This window comes from Oncorhynchus mykiss, chromosome 25 (assembly GCF_057628025.1).
Source record: "Oncorhynchus mykiss isolate SJ-2025 chromosome 25, ASM5762802v1, whole genome shotgun sequence".
NCBI lineage: Eukaryota > Metazoa > Chordata > Actinopteri > Salmoniformes > Salmonidae > Oncorhynchus > Oncorhynchus mykiss.
The window spans coordinates 47,937,052-47,954,507 of NC_143046.1; the positions used below are offsets into that span (position 1 = coordinate 47,937,052).

The 17,456-nt window shown below is 42.6% G+C and overlaps 1 protein-coding gene across 4 annotated transcripts in view; it reads left to right on the plus strand.

The window, feature by feature from the left end:
* Window positions 1–9,241, plus strand: part of LOC110505224 (G protein-coupled receptor 137Ba) — a 61,460-nt gene extending 52,219 nt beyond the window's left edge. For 2 of the 4 annotated variants that reach the window (XM_021584312.3, XM_021584314.3), the window contains exons 6-7: window positions 4,454–4,578; window positions 6,200–9,241. In XM_021584312.3, the coding sequence (XP_021439987.2) occupies window positions 4,454–4,578; window positions 6,200–6,449 (375 nt within the window). In that variant the 3' untranslated portion in view covers window positions 6,450–9,241. The remainder of the gene's footprint in view (window positions 1–4,453; window positions 4,579–6,199) is intronic. The other 2 variants (XM_021584313.3, XM_090220424.1) reach the window with 1 other exon arrangement.
* The last annotated feature ends 8,215 nt before the right edge of the window (window positions 9,242–17,456 follow it).

Here is a 17,456-nt window from a genome sequence, read left to right on the forward strand (position 1 = left end):
GGAGAGTGACTGCTATTTCTTCTCACATGATGTTAACATCTTTGTCCGTATTTGAAAAGACAATTGACTCCTCCTGCACACGTTTAGCAAATTGGGTTAAAAAAATTGATGTGCATTTCAGTTTTCCCCAACAAAATTATGTTACACTTAAGATTCAAATTCGCGAGTATACAACGACACAGCTATAATATAATTTGACAGTTCTGTTTTGCCTTTTCGTCAGTATACTTTTAGTAGGTTAATTGTACATTACTTATACTCTCATACTTACTTTCAAGGCAAAGACCCCACAAGAAGTAACATCTTGTTGGCATGGGTGAGGAAGGGTACCACACGTCCATCTGGAGATATTACACTGCTTTTGTCTCAGGAATGATCTGAACATATGTGTTATTTATTATTTTTTATTTTATTTTTTTGTTGTTGAATTTTTACCCCTTTTTCTCCCCAATTTCGTGGTATCCAATTGTTGTAGTAGCTACTACTATCTTGTCTCATCGCTACAACTCCCGTACGGGCTCGGGAGAGACGAAGGTTGAATGTCATGCGTCCTCCGATACACAACCCAACCAGCCGCACTGCTTCTTAACACAGCGCACATCCAACCGGAAGCCAGCCGCACCAATGTGTCGGAGGCTACACAGTGCACCCAGCAACCTTGGTTAGCGCGCACTGCGCCCGGCCCGCCACAGGAGTCGCTGGTGCGCGATGAGACAAGGACATCCCTACCGACCAAGCCCTCCCTAACCCGGACAACGCTAGGCCAATTGTGTGTCGCCCCACGGACCTCCCGGTCGCGGCCGGTTACGACAGAGCCTGGGCGCGCACCCAGGGACTCTGATGGCACAGCTGGCGCTGCAGTACAGCGCCCTTAACCACTGCGCCACCCGGGAGGCCCTGAACATATGTTAATAAAAGTACAGCATTTTTAAATACTTTATTGATTACAATATAGAGATTAATAATCCAAGAATCCAAGAATGCAGGGATTCCAGCAGGGTGTGAGTTGAAGTAGTCAAATTTGGAGCGGACAAGGGCCGGAATGTAAATGACGTGATCTTCTTGGATTATCTAACATCTGAGAATGGGCAGGCATTCCCTCGGATGAAGAGCATCTCCTTCTTGCTGATTATGTGCTGTCATCCAGGTGGAAATGTCACCTGCATATCTGATGTAGGAAAAGAGATGAGAGTTAAGTTGTGTCCCTTGAATATGTTTATGTACTGTACATGTGTGAGTATGTGTAGATATATCTTGGTATATATTTATTTTAATTTCTATTATTATTATCATTTTTGTGGTTGGAGGGTGGGGGGAGGTTGATGGGGATGGTGGTGCTGGGGGTGTTCCATTGAGGGTGAAGGGACCTATTGGGGAGGGGATTCTTCATGGAGGCACATTCAGTCAAAGTTATGTTTATTATATTATTATTATTATTATTATTATTATACATTTATGTTTTTCTTCTTTTTGTCTATTATAACAGTTTACAGTGATTATGGATATGCACTCATGTTGACTTATATACAGTGCCTTGCGAAAGTATTCGGCCCCCTTGAACTTTGCGACCTTTTGCCACATTTCAGGCTTCAAACATATAGATATAAAACTGTATTTTTTGTGAAGAATCAACAACAAGTGGGACACAATCATGAAGTGGAACGACATTTATTGGATATTTCAAACTTTTTTAACAAATCAAAAACTGAAAAATTGGGCGTGCAAAATTATTCAGCCCCCTTAAGTTAATACTTTGTAGCGCCACCTTTTGCTGCGATTACAGCTGTAAGTCGCTTGGGGTATGTCTCTATCAGTTTTGCACATCGAGAGACTGACATTTTTTCCCATTCCTCCTTGCAAAACAGCTCGAGCTCAGTGAGGTTGGATGGAGAGCATTTGTGAACAGCAGTTTTCAGTTCTTTCCACAGATTCTCGATTGGATTCAGGTCTGGACTTTGACTTGGCCATTCTAACACCTGGATATGTTTATTTTTGAACCATTCCATTGTAGATTTTGCTTTATGTTTTGGATCATTGTCTTGTTGGAAGACAAATCTCCGTCCCAGTCTCAGGTCTTTTGCAGACTCCATCAGGTTTTCTTCCAGAATGGTCCTGTATTTGGCTCCATCCATCTTCCCATCAATTTTAACCATCTTCCCTGTCCCTGCTGAAGAAAAGCAGGCCCAAACCATGATGCTGCCACCACCATGTTTGACAGTGGGGATGGTGTGTTCAGCTGTTTTGCTTTTACGCCAAACATAACGTTTTGCATTGTTGCCAAAAAGTTCAATTTTGGTTTCATCTGACCAGAGCACCTTCTTCCACATGTTTGGTGTGTCTCCCAGGTGGCTTGTGGCAAACTTTAAACGACACTTTTTATGGATATCTTTAAGAAATGGCTTTCTTCTTGCCACTCTTCCATAAAGGCCAGATTTGTGCAATATACGACTGATTGTTGTCCTATGGACAGAGTCTCCCACCTCAGCTGTAGATCTCTGCAGTTCATCCAGAGTGATCATGGGCCTCTTGGCTGCATCTCTGATCAGTCTTCTCCTTGTATGAGCTGAAAGTTTAGAGGGACGGCCAGGTCTTGGTAGATTTGCAGTGGTCTGATACTCCTTCCATTTCAATATTATCACTTGCACATTGCTCCTTGGGATGTTTAAAGCTTGGGAAATCTTTTTGTATCCAAATCCGGCTTTAAACTTCTTCACAACAGTATCTCGGACCTGCCTGGTGTGTTCCTTGTTCTTCATGATGCTCTCTGCGCTTTTAACGGACCTCTGAGACTATCACAGTGCAGGTGCATTTATACGGAGACTTGATTACACACAGGTGGATTGTATTTATCATCATTAGTCATTTAGGTCAACATTGGATCATTCAGAGATCCTCACTGAACTTCTGGAGAGAGTTTGCTGCACTGAAAGTAAAGAGGCTGAATAATTTTGCACGCCCAATTTTTCAGTTTTTGATTTGTTAAAAAAGTATGAAATATCCAATAAATGTCGTTCCACTTCATGATTGTGTCCCACTTGTTGTTGATTCTTCACAAAAAAATACAGTTTTATATCTTTATGTTTGAAGCCTGAAATGTGGCAAAAGGTCGCAAAGTTCAAGGGGGCCGAATACTTTCGCAAGGCACTGTATTTGAACTTTCTTTTCACCCAGAGTACAATTTCATTTATTATTGTTATTATTTTTTTATTACTACTGCACCCTACATTCTTAAACTTAAAAAGTTGTAGGAAAAGCCATAAGAGGGAAAAGCACGATGAGATGGGGGATTGAGGGATGGGTAGAGAGAACAGTCGAGGGCTTTGAAAACTGCTTATTATTGCTGGAATAACCACTTTCTTCTAGTCTAATACTTCCTGTGGCACACATCAGAGGGGATGATAGGTCACCAAAAATTATTCTGAAGTGTGCCAGGCCTTGCAGTCCCATGATAGCAGGAGGGGGGGGGGGGGATTTCGGCAGGCAAGAAAATCCCCCCCCCCCCCCTTTATAATTTCCTTAATTTTGTGGCTAGAGTCAAATACTTTCTATAGAACAAACTTCACGTCAGGATAAGCAACCGAAGTTAGTAGTAGTGTTATATTAAACATAGAAGGAGTAAAATGTAGGCAAGCAATAAACTTTTCAGAACAACTACTAGTCGAATAAGACATGGGAGAGATGACAGATTTTGGCAAAGAGATTTATTTATAAACTCAATACACTTGAAACAAATAGCCGCACCGAAAACTGCAGGTTTTACTAGTGCATCCCCACTATCAAACAGACATAAAAAATCAAATGAAATTCAACCGAACTTGATCAGAAATCTCAACTAGCAAGCAAGACGCAGCAATGAAGAACTGAGTGCGTGCGCGTTCACGCGAAAGAGGGGGGATTCTTGCAGGGGGGAGCTTTTCGGCACAACACCGGCAGTACGGTACACAGCAGTTTACTTTGGACATACTGTTGTGTCAGTTCCGGACCCCGCGTTTCACCTGGGTTTACCTTGGGTGCAGACGTTTCAAATTTACATCCCTACTGATCCCAGAGTGCAACGCTGTGTTTATGTTGTAAAAGTGAAGTAGGGCCATTGACTTTGTGTAAACCAGCCAATCAAGGAGCTCACATGAATCATATATGCGTTTGAATGCACATTAGTCAAATGTTTGCCTACCTCGGTACAGGGTAGCTTAAAACAGCATGAGCTTTTAAGGGGCCTTTATTTTAAAGTTATCAGCTTATCTCATCTAGTTTGAAAACATTAATTTATCACCGGTGGAAGTTACAACTACACTTAATTCGAAACACAAATGAGTAGGAAACGATTTGGGCCCATATATGATGTACTTACAAGGATATTTCCAGTGTTATTACTATGGTGTAAGTACATATAAAGGCATGTTTTTCTTGTCCGAAAGTACTTATTAAACTGTGAGAGTGTCCTTTTCCCCAGGCACCAGGAGGAATGATCAACAGCCACAGCTTCAGTTCCAGGGCCTATTTCTTTGACAACCCCCGGAGGTACGACAGCGATGACGACCTGTCCAGGAGCATCAACTCCAGAGCAGATCGACCGAGGTGGGTAACATTCCATTCAGTCACCTATAACATCTTATACTGAACAAAATGATAATGTTTAAAGATTTTGTTGAGTTACAGTTCATATAAGGAAATCAGTCAATTTAAATATATAAATTAGACCCTCATTTATGGATTTCACATTACTGGGCAGGGGTGCAGCCATGGGCGGGCCTGTCCCACCCACTGGGGAACCAGGCCTAGCCAATCAGAAGGCCAGTTTGACGTACTGCCAAGTTCTCTAAAATGACGTTGGAGACGGCTTATGATACAGAATTGAAAATTAAACTAAATTAAACAAAATTGGACAATCATGCGGTCAGCATGCCTATTGCATGAGCCCTCAAAACTTGAGACATCTGTGGCATTGTGTTGTGTGACAAAACTGCACATTTTAGAGTGGTCTTTTATTATCTCCAGCACAAGGTGCATCTCTGTAATGAACATGCTGTTTAATCAGCTTCTTGATATGCCACACCAGTCGTCAGGTGGATGGATTATCTTGACAAAGGATATCATGCTCATTAACAGGGATGTAAACACATTTGTGCACAAAATGTGAGAGAAATGAGATTTTTGTGCGTATGGTAAATTTCAGTGAATTTTTATTCCAGCGCATGAAACATGACACCAACACGTTACAAATAAAGTTGTATTGGTCACATACACATATTTAACAGATGTTATTGTGGGTGTAGCTAAATGCTTGTGTTCGTAGCGCCGACAGTGCAGTATTATCCCATAATACACACAAATCTAAAAGTAAAATAATACAATTCAGAAACATACATATATATATATATATATATATATATATATATATATATATATGAAATGAGTAAAACAGTATTACATTTACTACTGTTCTATGTACATAGGACAGTAGCCTCTAAGGTGCAGTGTTGAGTAACCGGGTGGAAGCCGGCTAGTGATGGCTATTTAACAGTCTGATGATTTGAGTAGAAGCAGTTTTTCAGTCTCTCGTCACAGCTTTGATGCACCTGTACTGACCTCGCCCTTCTGGATGATAGCAGGGTAACCAGGCCATGTCTCGGGTGATCTTTTTGGCCTTCCTGTGACATCGGGTGCTGTAGGTGTCCTGGAGGGCAGGTCGTGTGCCCAATTGTGCATCTGTAAAAGTTTGAGGGTCTTAGGGGCCAAGACAAATTTATTCGGCCCCCTGAGGTTGAAGAGGCGCTGTTGCGCTTTCTTCACCACATTGTCCGTGTGAGTGGACCATTTCAGATTGTCAGTGATGTGTACGCCGAGGAACTTGAAGCTTTTCACCTTCTCCACTGCGGCCCATCGATGTGGATGGGCTCCGTCTGCTGTCTCCTGAAGTCCACGATCAGCTCCTTCGTTTTGTTGACATTGAGGGAGAGGTTATTTTCCTGGCACAACTCAGCCAGGGTCCTCACCTCCTCCTTGTAGGCTGTCTCGTCATTGTTGGTAATCAGTCCTACTACTGTCCTACTACTATATGAACGCACAACTTGATTTTGCGTTCATATTTTTGTTAAGTATATATCCCCTGTTCACAGTCATTTATATTGCATCCTATATTGTCTGCATACAGTCACCTATGTGATACAATGCTGAGTTAACCTTGTCTCTTCTACAGTAGTGTCTTGTCCACGACGCCCCAGTTGGGCCCCAGCTGGTACGGCTCCACCCAGAGGAACGGCAGCCTGACGGGGTTCCCCCAACTCCCCAACGGCCCCCAAACCTCCACTGCCCCACTCCTCTTAGCCTATGGAAACATCCAGCCCGACCAGCACCATAACTACTACTCCACCCCCCAGAACTACAATGCCACCCCCCATAACTACTATTTCACACCCCAAAATCACTACTGCACTCCTCAGATCTAACCACCCCCACCGGCCCCAGTAGATACCTCTGAAAACAATATTTAACTCAGGAAAGGGCCGGTCCTGACCTTCAGCTACATGGCTACGACCCTGGGAAAGCTTTTATTTTCTTGATTTCTTACCCCTCATGAATAGCAGCTGACAAACACAATCAGTGGGCGAATGCAATCATATTTAAAGTACATTCTATTTTATTTTCCCACCCATCTGTGTTTGGGGCTCACCTTTGACCTTTGGTGCTGTGGAGTTCATACAGGATGTGACCCTGTGACTGACACTGCGTGACTTCCTCATTCCAGCTATTGACCTGTCCCCTCCCCCACCAACGCTACTTACCTGCACAGCTTGTTGGGTTTTCCGGGGTCAGACGGGACCAGATGAGGGGAGGTCAGCGGTGGTTAGGGAGTAGTCAGCTCAGTGATATTCCAGTTATTTAAAAAGTTTTCCAATGTTTCTAGTTCAATAGTCCTGGACCATTCTACTATTCCTGAAAACTGGGGAGAGTCTGTAGAGGAAAATAAGGAAGTGTCTGTATGGGAAAGGATTGTGCATCTCAGCTTTTCCACACACATACTGTATGTTTGTCGGACATCAGAGTAGTAAGTCCTCTATCACTGTCAGGGACCAGACAAGTGCGTGGACCAGCACGTATGTCCCCCTCATCCCTTACCTATTTTGGTTCAGTCCAGTGGGCATTTCTCCCCGCCACACCTTTGCACATAGACTCCCCTCCATGAGTCGGGAGGTGACATTTGCACTTTAAAAAATCCCCTAATTTCACATTCTGAGGACAAGATCCTGGCTTGAATGTAGACTCGGCTCCTAATCAAATCTGACTATCAGGGTGTTCCTGTGTGTTCCCTAGACCCTGTCTCACTTCCCTGTAGAACACAAGTTGATACCTGTGCAATGAGCCATCCATGACGATGCCCTTCCAAACCAACACCGAGGCTATAATCATGTGCAATGCCCTCGGTATTCAAACCTAACATGCACTGGGACACCATGGGAAGTGTTAACGCTGCATTTGAATCTTTCACTGCTGTCAAAGACAGTATAAAAGAGGAAGGCTACTTTTGCCAAAGCGCGCACAGATTGAGAGCTGGGCCTAAAAACGAGTCTCGAGCCTCCAGCTTGCCTAGCGGGACAATCCCAGGATGGTACACCTGCTCCTGAGGGCATCCATTTTGGCGATGGGCCCCTGATGGAGCATAGACTTTGGGGGAACAATATGTTTCTTAATGAATGTTCTGCTCTGGACCCAGTAAAATGAATGTACGGACCAAGTGTGGATCGGCGGAGGGATGTTTTATAGTACAGTACTCCTTTGCAAAGCCCTAGCCTGAGTCCAGATCTGTTGTGCTGTCTTGCCATTGTCATTGTCACCAGACAGCACAAACAGGCTTAAATACACCCTCTCTATCCTGACTATAATAGTATACAGTAGCTGTATCCATGTGCTAGTTTACGGCATCAAGCTCACCATCATTAGTCCCTGATCTGTTTGTGCTGTCTTGCCAAATCCTCTGGTCATATTCAAGCCATTGGCCATAAGTGAGACAGCACAGACAGATCTATGACCAGGCTACACTATCATACAGGGACACATGAAAATGTGCCATTAAATGTTACTGTTCATTTTTTTCCTTGTGGAAAACATCTAGCACAAAATGCTGTATATAACGAAAGTGATTAAGCTTTATGTCCTACTTATTTCCATTTTAACTGCATTCCATGTTTGTTTTTGTTATACTCCATGGCTACTAGTACTGCCCAGGTGTACAGGGCACGTTTGTGTGTTCGTCTCTGTGTGAGTATGTGTTTGCTAAACTTGCTTATATGCACATTAAGGGTATAGGTAGGAGGTAAGACTGGTTGTTTTTCACTGTTGAACAGTGTTGTTTGCAAGAACTTGTTCAGAGAGGGAAAGAGGAATTGCAGTCTAAAAATGTGATTTTTATATTTGTTTTGCCTTTTATTTTCTTGATTTCTTACCTTCCATGAATATCAGCTGACAAACACAATCAGTGGGCGAATGCAATCATATCAGTACATTCTATTTTATTTTCCCACCCATCTGTGTTTGGGGCTGTCACCTTTGACCTTTGGTGCTGTGGAGTTCATACAGGAAGTGAGAAAGTGGGACTGAAAGTGAGAAAGTGTAACCTCAGGTTGAGCTTTCTCTCACTCGCCTAGGGCCACAAGCCAATTCCAGTAGACTCTTTTTTTTTAAATTAAAATAAATAATAATTTTAGAGGTGGATTCCTTAGGGCCATGGTATAAATAATCTTTCCCTTAACCTGCTTTGGAGTCTCAAACTAAGTTATTTTATTGTTGCTGTTAGCTTATGTGTAGCATACGTGTGATTGTTGCAGCAAATCTGTTAGTAAGCAGAGGATAGCAGGCAGCTATAATCAATGGGAAAATACTGACAGGTTCTCTGAAAACGTTTATATTTTCACCCTCATATCCAAGAGCATAAAGCATTCTATCCAGCATGAATGCAAATTATCCTTTAATAGCAACAATTGGGGAGATACTGCATTCAAATGTAGGAGTTGAAAGTATTGTATTTTTATTGATCTTATTTTGTTTGTGAAATCTATTGTCGTCTCAGTTCTTGTCTCGCAAAGAGCATGTTTAGCCTTTTATAATAATTATAATTTGTCTCTTATTCTTTGTTGGTGGCCAATGAATATAACTTGTTTACCCATCTTTCATAGATCACTAAAGATGTATATGCAAGCACTACCATGTTAAAATAAAGTTTTACTGCACTGTTTAAAAAAAATAACTGTGTATGTGTATGTTCAGGTCAACCTTGGTTAATCCACCTCCAATCGAACAGTTAAAGGATTTGATAGAAGTGAAGGTCAACCTTGGTTAATCCACCCCCAATCAAACAGGTAAAAAGATTTGATGGTCAACCTTGGTTAATACACCCCCAATCGAACAGTTAAAGGATTTGATAGAGGTGAAGGTCAACCTTGGTTAATCCACCCCCAATCAAACAGGTAAAAAGATTTGATGGTCAACCTTGGTTAATACACCCCCAATCGAACAGTTAAAGGATTTGATAGAGGTGAAGGTCAACCTTGGTTAATCCACCGCCAATCAAACAGTTAAAGGATTTGATAGAAGTGAAGGTCAACCTTGGTTAATCCACCCCCAATCAAACAGGTAAAAAGATTTGATGGTCAACCTTGGTTAATCCACCCCCAATCGAACAGTTAAAGGATTTGATAGAGGTGAAGGTCAACCTTGGTTAATCCACCCCCAATCAAACAGTTAAAGGATTTGATAGAGGTGAAGGTCAACCTTGGTTAATCCACCCCCAATCAAACAGTTAAAGGATTTGATAGAGGAGAAGGGGTCATGGTACTTGATCCTTGCCTTCTCGGTTATTGGTCAATGTATTGAGGATCTGAGTGAAATGGCATTCAGTGTAATGAGAGCTGTCTTCACATATATCTAAGATATGTTTTTGACATTTAAAAAGCCCTGCAGCAGCAAATGTCATGATTCTCTCCACAAATACTTTTTACCACCAGATTTTAGTTGGCCAAACTGCTTTGAGACTGGAAAGACTCTTGGCAATTTCTTCAATAAATTACTTTGCCTATTGGTCTTGGGTTAAATACAGTTGGGCAAAAAAGTATTTAGTCAGCCACCAATTGTGCAAGTTTTCCCACTTAAAAAGATGAGGCCTGTAATTTTCATCATAGGTACACTTCAACTATGACAGACAAAATGAGAAAAAAAATCCAGAAACTCACATTGTAGGATTTTTAATGAATCTATTTGCAAATTATGGTGGAAAATAAGTATTTGGTCAAGCAAGATTTCTGGCTCTCACATACCTGTAACTTTGTCTTTAAGAGGCTCCTCTGTCCTCCACTCGTTACCTGTATTAATGGCACCTGTTTTGAACTTGTTATCAGTATAAAAGACACCTGTCCACAACCTCAAACAGTCACACTCCAAACTCCACTATGGCCAAGACCAAAGAGCTGTCAAAGGACACCAGAAACAAAATTGTAGACCTGCACCAGGCTGGGAAGACTGAATCTGCAATAGGAGCTTGGTTTGAAGAAGTCAACTGTGGGAGCAATTATTAGGAACTGGAAGACATACAAGACCACCTGATAATCTCATTTGATCTGGGGCTCCACGCAAGATCTCACCCCGTGGGGACAAAATGATCACAAGAACGGTGAGCAAAAATCCCAGAACCACACGGGGGGACCTAGTGAATGACCTGCAGAGAGCTGGGACCAAAGTAACAAAGCCTACCATCAGTAACACACTACGCCGCCAGGGATTCAAATCCTGCAGTGCCAGACGTGTCCCCCTGCTTAAACCAGTACATGTTAGAGCATTTGGATGATCCAGAAGAAGATTGGGAGAATGTCAGATGAAACCAAAATATAACTTTTTGGTAAAAACTCAACTCGTCGTGTTTGGAGGACAAAGAATGCTAAGTTGCATCCAAAGAACACCTTACCTACTGTGAAGCATGGGGGTGGAAACATCATGCTTTGGGGCTGTTTTTCTGCAAAGGGACCAGGGCGACTGATCTGTGTAAAGGAAAGAATGAATGGGGCCATGTATCGTGAGATTTTGAGTGAAAACCTCCTTCCATCAGCAAGGGCTTTGAAGATGAAACGTGACTGGGTCTTTCAGCATGACAATGATCCCAAACACACCGCCCGGGCAACGAAGGAGTGGCTTCATAAGAAGCATTTTAAGGTCCTGGAGTGGCCTAGCCAGTCTCCAGATCTCAACCCCATAGAAAATCTTTGGAGGGAGTTGAAAGTCCGTGTTGCCCAGCAACAGCCCCAAAACATCACTGCTCTAGAGGAGATCTGCAAGGAGGAATGGGCCAAAATACCAGCAACAGTGTGTGAAAACCTTGTGAAAACTTACAGAAAACGTTTGACCTCTGTCATTGACAACAAAGGGTATATAACAAAGTATTGAGAAACTTTTGTTATTGACCAAATACTTATTTTCCACCATAATTTGGAAATAAATTCATAAAAAATCCTACAATGTGATTTTCTGAATTTTTTTTTTTCTCATTTTGTTTGTCACAGGCCTCTCTCATCTTTTTAAGTGGGAGAACTTGCACAATTGGTGGCTGACTAAATACTTTTTTGCCCCACTGTATGGCTGTGGTATCTATCAGAGGTCACCCGTTTCTGACCTCATTTGAAAACAGTATAAAACAGGTGTCCCCTACAGAATGAGAGCCTGCATTCAAGGGCACAATACGTAGAAAAAGAGCAAAGCAGGGTTGTGTTAATTAGGACATGTAATGGATGTTTTAAATTGTTTTGCAAAGGAAAAAACAAAAATGAGCATTTCTTATTGGATGCCGAGGTAGTTTCATCCCGTTTCGGTGTGCATTCTTCTGTGCCTAATGAAGACTACCCAGTTCTCAAGGCTCAAGAAGCCTCTGGTTGTCACTGCGACTGATAAATCAACCATAAATATAAAATCGACCACTTTCTCTGATGGAGCCAAAAATAACCGGTGTGGTGTTAACGGTTTGCATTCCTAAGTACTGACCAACGTTAACCGCTCACATAGTTCTCTCCTCTGTGGACGACTGGATGTCTAAATCAGGGTTTTGTGTCTTGGCTGAACTCTCCTTGACTGATTGAATACGGGCTCGAGCTCCCATGTGTTTTGACAGAGAAGACTGCCTTTCAATCCACCGTTGTATTCCCATTCCTCTCTGATCCAGTAACACTTGGGATTGTCGTGGAATAATCAGAATTTGTTGGTAACATGTTGTTGTTTTATATTCATCATATGTTTGTAAATTACATCTCATCAAGAATGTTATTTTTGTATAATACTGTGGCAGGGTTTGCAGTATCTGTTCTATGTCAAGACTAAGTTGTTTGGGCTAGAGAGAGGGGAGAGGTCAAGCGTGTATCTCTTGGCTCCACAATGTCTGTGTGCCAGTCAGTGTGTCTCTGTGATCTTGTCAAGATAGGATTGGTGGTATTTAGAATTGGTTGTATCTAAATGACAATTCGATATATGCCTGTTGATATGGAGGGTTGGTTTATGGTTCTGAGTTTGAGAAAGGAGACAAAGCTGAACGATGAATTATGCCGATGCTGTCTTATCCTGTGTGTGTCTTTGCTATAAAGGACCTCATTTGAAATGTAGAAGGGGCTCTCAGAGAATTCATTGAGAGACACTGAATTTATCTGAGAGTCACAGGATTGTGATAGAGCTGATTTAATTAAAGATGGACTTTGATAACTAACTCTGACTTGTGTGTGGTTTGCGCTCATGATTTGGTAGAGGAAATTTCCACGACAGGATCAAGTTGACTTCACAGAGTTACTTGTTATTCAGCTGATGTTGATTCACAGTTTATCCATAATCAACAACCTTCTGCCTTTACCAATATTCACAAGGATTCCTAAGTGTGTCAGTGTGAGGGGTTATCAAAGCCAGCATTTGCGTCACTTGGAACAGACGGAACCCACAGCAGATTAGCAGTGGAAGGCATTATAAAAAAAAAGTGTTTGTGTACTGAAAAACAAATGTTTGTACTGGTAAATGCGCTAGTAAAGTACAGTGAGCTCCAAAATTATTGGGACGGTGACACACTTTCAGTTTTGGCTTTGTACTCCAGCACCTTGGACTTGACATTATACAATGACTATGGGAGGTTAAAGTGCATTGGGACAAATTCACATCTTTTAAAGTAGTAAAAGGTGAAGTATTTGGTCACATATTCCATTGACCACATCAAGCTTTTGACTCTATATATGTGTTGGATGCATTTGCTGTTTGTGTTTCAGATTATTTTGTGCCCAATATAAATGGTAACTAATGTACAGTATGGTGTCACTTTGTGTCTAACTTTCTCACCTATCATTATTCACGATTCATTCAGGGTTATCGGTAATCATGGTAGCATCCACACTAAATGTAGAACTTTTTAGAAACCTTCTCTTATTTTCAATACAAGTGACTCCAAAATGACACAGTATATTATTAACCATTAATTTCTATTTATTGGGCACAAAATAATCAAAACACAAAACTGCAAATGCATCCAACAAGTTTGTAGTGTCACAAGCTTAATGTAATCATTGCGTGCTAGGAATATGGGACCAAATACTTAACCTTTTACTACTTGAATTTTTTATTTTTTTTATTTCACCTTTATTTAACCAGGTAGGCAAGTTGAGAACAAGTTCTCATTTACAATTGAGACCTGGCCAAGATAAAGCAAAGCAGTTCGACACATACAACAACACAGAGTTACACATGGAGTAAAACAAGCATACAATCAATAATACAGTAGCAAAATAAGTCTATATTCGATGTGAGCAAATGAGGAGAGATAAGGGAGGTAAAGGCAAAAAAAAGGCCATGGTTGCGAAGTAAATACAATACAGCAAGTAAAACAATGGAATGGTAGATTTGCAGTGGAAGAATGTGCAAAGTAGAAATAAAAATAATGGGGTGCAAAGGAGCAAAATAAATAAATACAGTAAGGGGAAGAGGTAGTTGTTTGGGCTAAATGATAGATTGGCTATGTACAGGTGCAGTAATCTCTGAGCTGCTCTGACAGCTGGTGCTTAAAGCTAGTGAGGGACATAAGTGTTTCCAGTTTGAGATTTTTGTAGTTTGTTCCAGTCATTGGCAACAGAGAACTGGAAGGAGAGGCGGCCAAAGGAAGAATTGGTTTTGGTAGTGACCAGAGAGATAAACCTGCTGGAGCGCGTGCTACAGGTGGGTGCTGCTATGGTGACCAGCGAGCTGAGATAAGGGGGTACTTTACCTAGCAGGGTCTTGTAGATGACATGGAGCCAGTGGGTTTGGCGACGAGTATGAAGCGAGGGCCAGCCAACAAGAGTGTACAGGTCGCAGTGGTGGGTAGTATATGTGGCTTTGGTGACAAAACAGATGGCACTGTGATAGACTGCATCCAATTTGTTGAGAAGGGTATTGGAGGCTATTTTGTAAATGACATCGCCGAAGTCGAGGATCGGTAGGATGGTCAGTTTTACAAGGGTATGTTTGGCAGCATGAGTGAAGGATGCTTTGTTGCGAAATAGGAAGCCAATTCTAGATTTAACTTTGGATTGGAGATGTTTGATGCGAGTCTGGAAGGAGAGTTTACAGTCTAACCAGACACCTAGGTATTTGTAGTTGTACACATATTCTAAGTCAGAACCGTCCAGAGTAGTGATGCTGGACGGGCGGGCAGGTGCATGTAGCGATCGGTTGAAGAGCATGCATTTAGATTGACTTGTATTAAGAGCAGTTGGAGGCCACGGATGGAGAGTTGTATGGCATTGAAGCTTGTCTGGAGGGTTGTTAACACAGTGTCCAAAGAAGGGCCAGAAGTATACAGAATGGTGTCGTCTGTGTAGAGGTGGATCAGAGACTCACCAGCAGCAAGAGCGACATCATTGATGTATACAGAGAAGAGAGTCGTCCCAAGAATTGAACCCTGTGGCACCCCCATAGAGACTGCCAGAGGCCCGGAAAACAGGCCCTCCGATTTGACACTGAACTCTATCTGAGAAGTAGTTGGCGAACCAGGCGAGGCAATCATTTGAGAAACAAAGGCTATCGAGTCTGCCGATGAGGATGTGGTGATTGACAGAGTCGAAAGTCTTGGCAAGGTCAATGAATACGGCTGAACAGTATTGTTTCTTATCGATGGCGGTTAAGATATCGTTTAGGACCTTGAGTGTGGCTGAGGTGCACCCATGACCAGCTCTGAAACCAGATTGCATAGCGGAGAAGGTGCGGTAGGATTCGAAATGGTCGGTAATCTTTTTGTCGACTTGGCTTTCAAAGACCTTAGAAAGGCAGGGTAGGATAGATATAGGTCTGTAGCGGTTTGGTCAAGAGTGTCCCCCCCTTTTGAAGAGGGGGATGACCGCAGCTGCTTTCCAATCTTTGGGAATCTCAGACAACACGAAGGAGTTTGAACAGGCTGGTAATAGGAGTTGCAACAATTTCGGCAGATAATTTTAGAAAGAAAGGGTCCAGATTGTCTAGCCCGGCTGATTTGTAGGGGTCCAGATTTTGCAGCTCTTTCAGAACATCAGCAGACTGGATTTGGGAAAAGGAGAAATGGGGAAGTCTTGGGGTACAGTGCTGTTGACCAGGGTAGGGGTAACCAGGTGGAAAGCATGGCCAGCCGTAGAAAATTGCTTATTGAAATTCTCAATTATAATGGATTTATTGGTGTTGACAGAGTTTCCTATCCTCAGTGCAGTGGGCAGCTGGGAGGAGGTGTTCTTATTCTCCATGGACTTTACAGTGTCCCAACATTTTTGAGTTTGTGTTGCAGGAAGCAAATTTCTGTTTGAAAAAGCTAGCCTTGGCTTTTCTAACTGCCTGTGTATATTGGTTTCTAACTTCCCTGAAAAGTTGCATATCACGGGGGCTGTTCGATGCTAATGCAGAACGGTTAAGGGCAGTCAGGTCTGGAGAGAACCAAGGGCTATATCTGTTCCTGGTTCTAAATCTCTTGAATGGGGTATGCTTATTTAAGATGGTGAGGAAGGCATTTAAAAAAAAAAAACAGGCATCCTCTACTGACGGGATGAGTTCAATATCCTTCCAGGATACCCGGGCCAGGTCGATTAGTGTTTCAGGGAGCGTTTGACAGTGATGAGTGGAGGTCGCTTGACCGCGGACCCATTACGGATGCAGGCAATGAGGCAGAGATCCCTGAGATCTTGGTTGAAAACTGCAGAGGTGTATTTAAAGGGCAAGTTGGTTAGGATGATATCTATGAGGGTGCCCGTGTTTTCGGCTTTGGGGTGGTACCTGGTAGGTTCATTGATAATTTGTGTGAGATTGAGGGCATCAAGCTTAGATTGTAGGATGGCTGGGGTGTTAAGCATGTTCCAGTTTAGGTCACCTAGCAGCACGAGCTCTGAAGATAGATTGGTGGTAATCAGTTCACATATGGTGTCCAGAGCATAGCTGGGGGCAGAGGGTGGTCTATAGTAGGCGGCAACGGTGAGAGACTTGTTTTTAGGGAGTTGGATTTTTAAAAGTTCAAATTGTTTGGGTACAGACCTGGATAGTAGGACAGAACTCTGCAGGCTATCTTTGCAGTGGATTGCAACACTGCCCTCTTTGGCCGTTCTATCTTGTCTGAAAATGTTGTAGTTAGGGATGGAGATTTCAGAGGTTTTGGTGGTCTTCCTAAGCCAGGATTCAGACACGGCTAGGACATCCGGGATGGCAGAGTGTGCTAAAGCAGTGAATAACACAAACTTAGGGAGGAGGCTTCTAATGTTAACATGCATGAAACCAAGGCTATTACGGTTACAGAAGTCATCAAAAGAGAGCGCCTGGGGAATAGGAGAGGAGCTAGGCACTGCAGGGAGGAGTAGGATAACGGTACGGCTAAAAGCTATGAGAATTGGTAGTCTAGGACGTCCGGAACAGAGAGTAAAGGAGGTTTCTGGGGGCGATAAAATAGCTTCAAGGTATAATGTACAGACAAAGGTATGGTAGGATGTGAATACAGTGGAGGTAAACCTAGGCATTGAGTGATGATGAAAGAGATATTGTCACTCAAAACATCATTGAAACCAGGTGATGTCATCGCATGTGTGGGTGGTGGAACTGAAGGGTTGGATAAGGTATAATGAGCAGGGGCTAGAGGCTCTACAGTGAAATAAGCCAATAAACACGAACCAGAACAGCAATGAACAAGGCATACTGACAATAAGGAGAGGCATGCTTAGCCGAGTGATCGTAAGGGTCCAGTGAGTAGTGAGGTTGGTTGGGGTCACGGCTATTCAGACAGCTGACCGGGCCATCGGTAGCAAGCTGGCAGAGGATGGAGGTCTGTTTTTAGCCACCTCGTGCATTTCTGCCGGTAAATTAGTGGGGTTCCGTGTGGTAGAGGGGACCAATCCAATTGTCAAAATAGATATAGTTATAGTGTCCCAAGAAAATAGTCTGATAGACCTATTCAGATAGCAGCCGGTAAG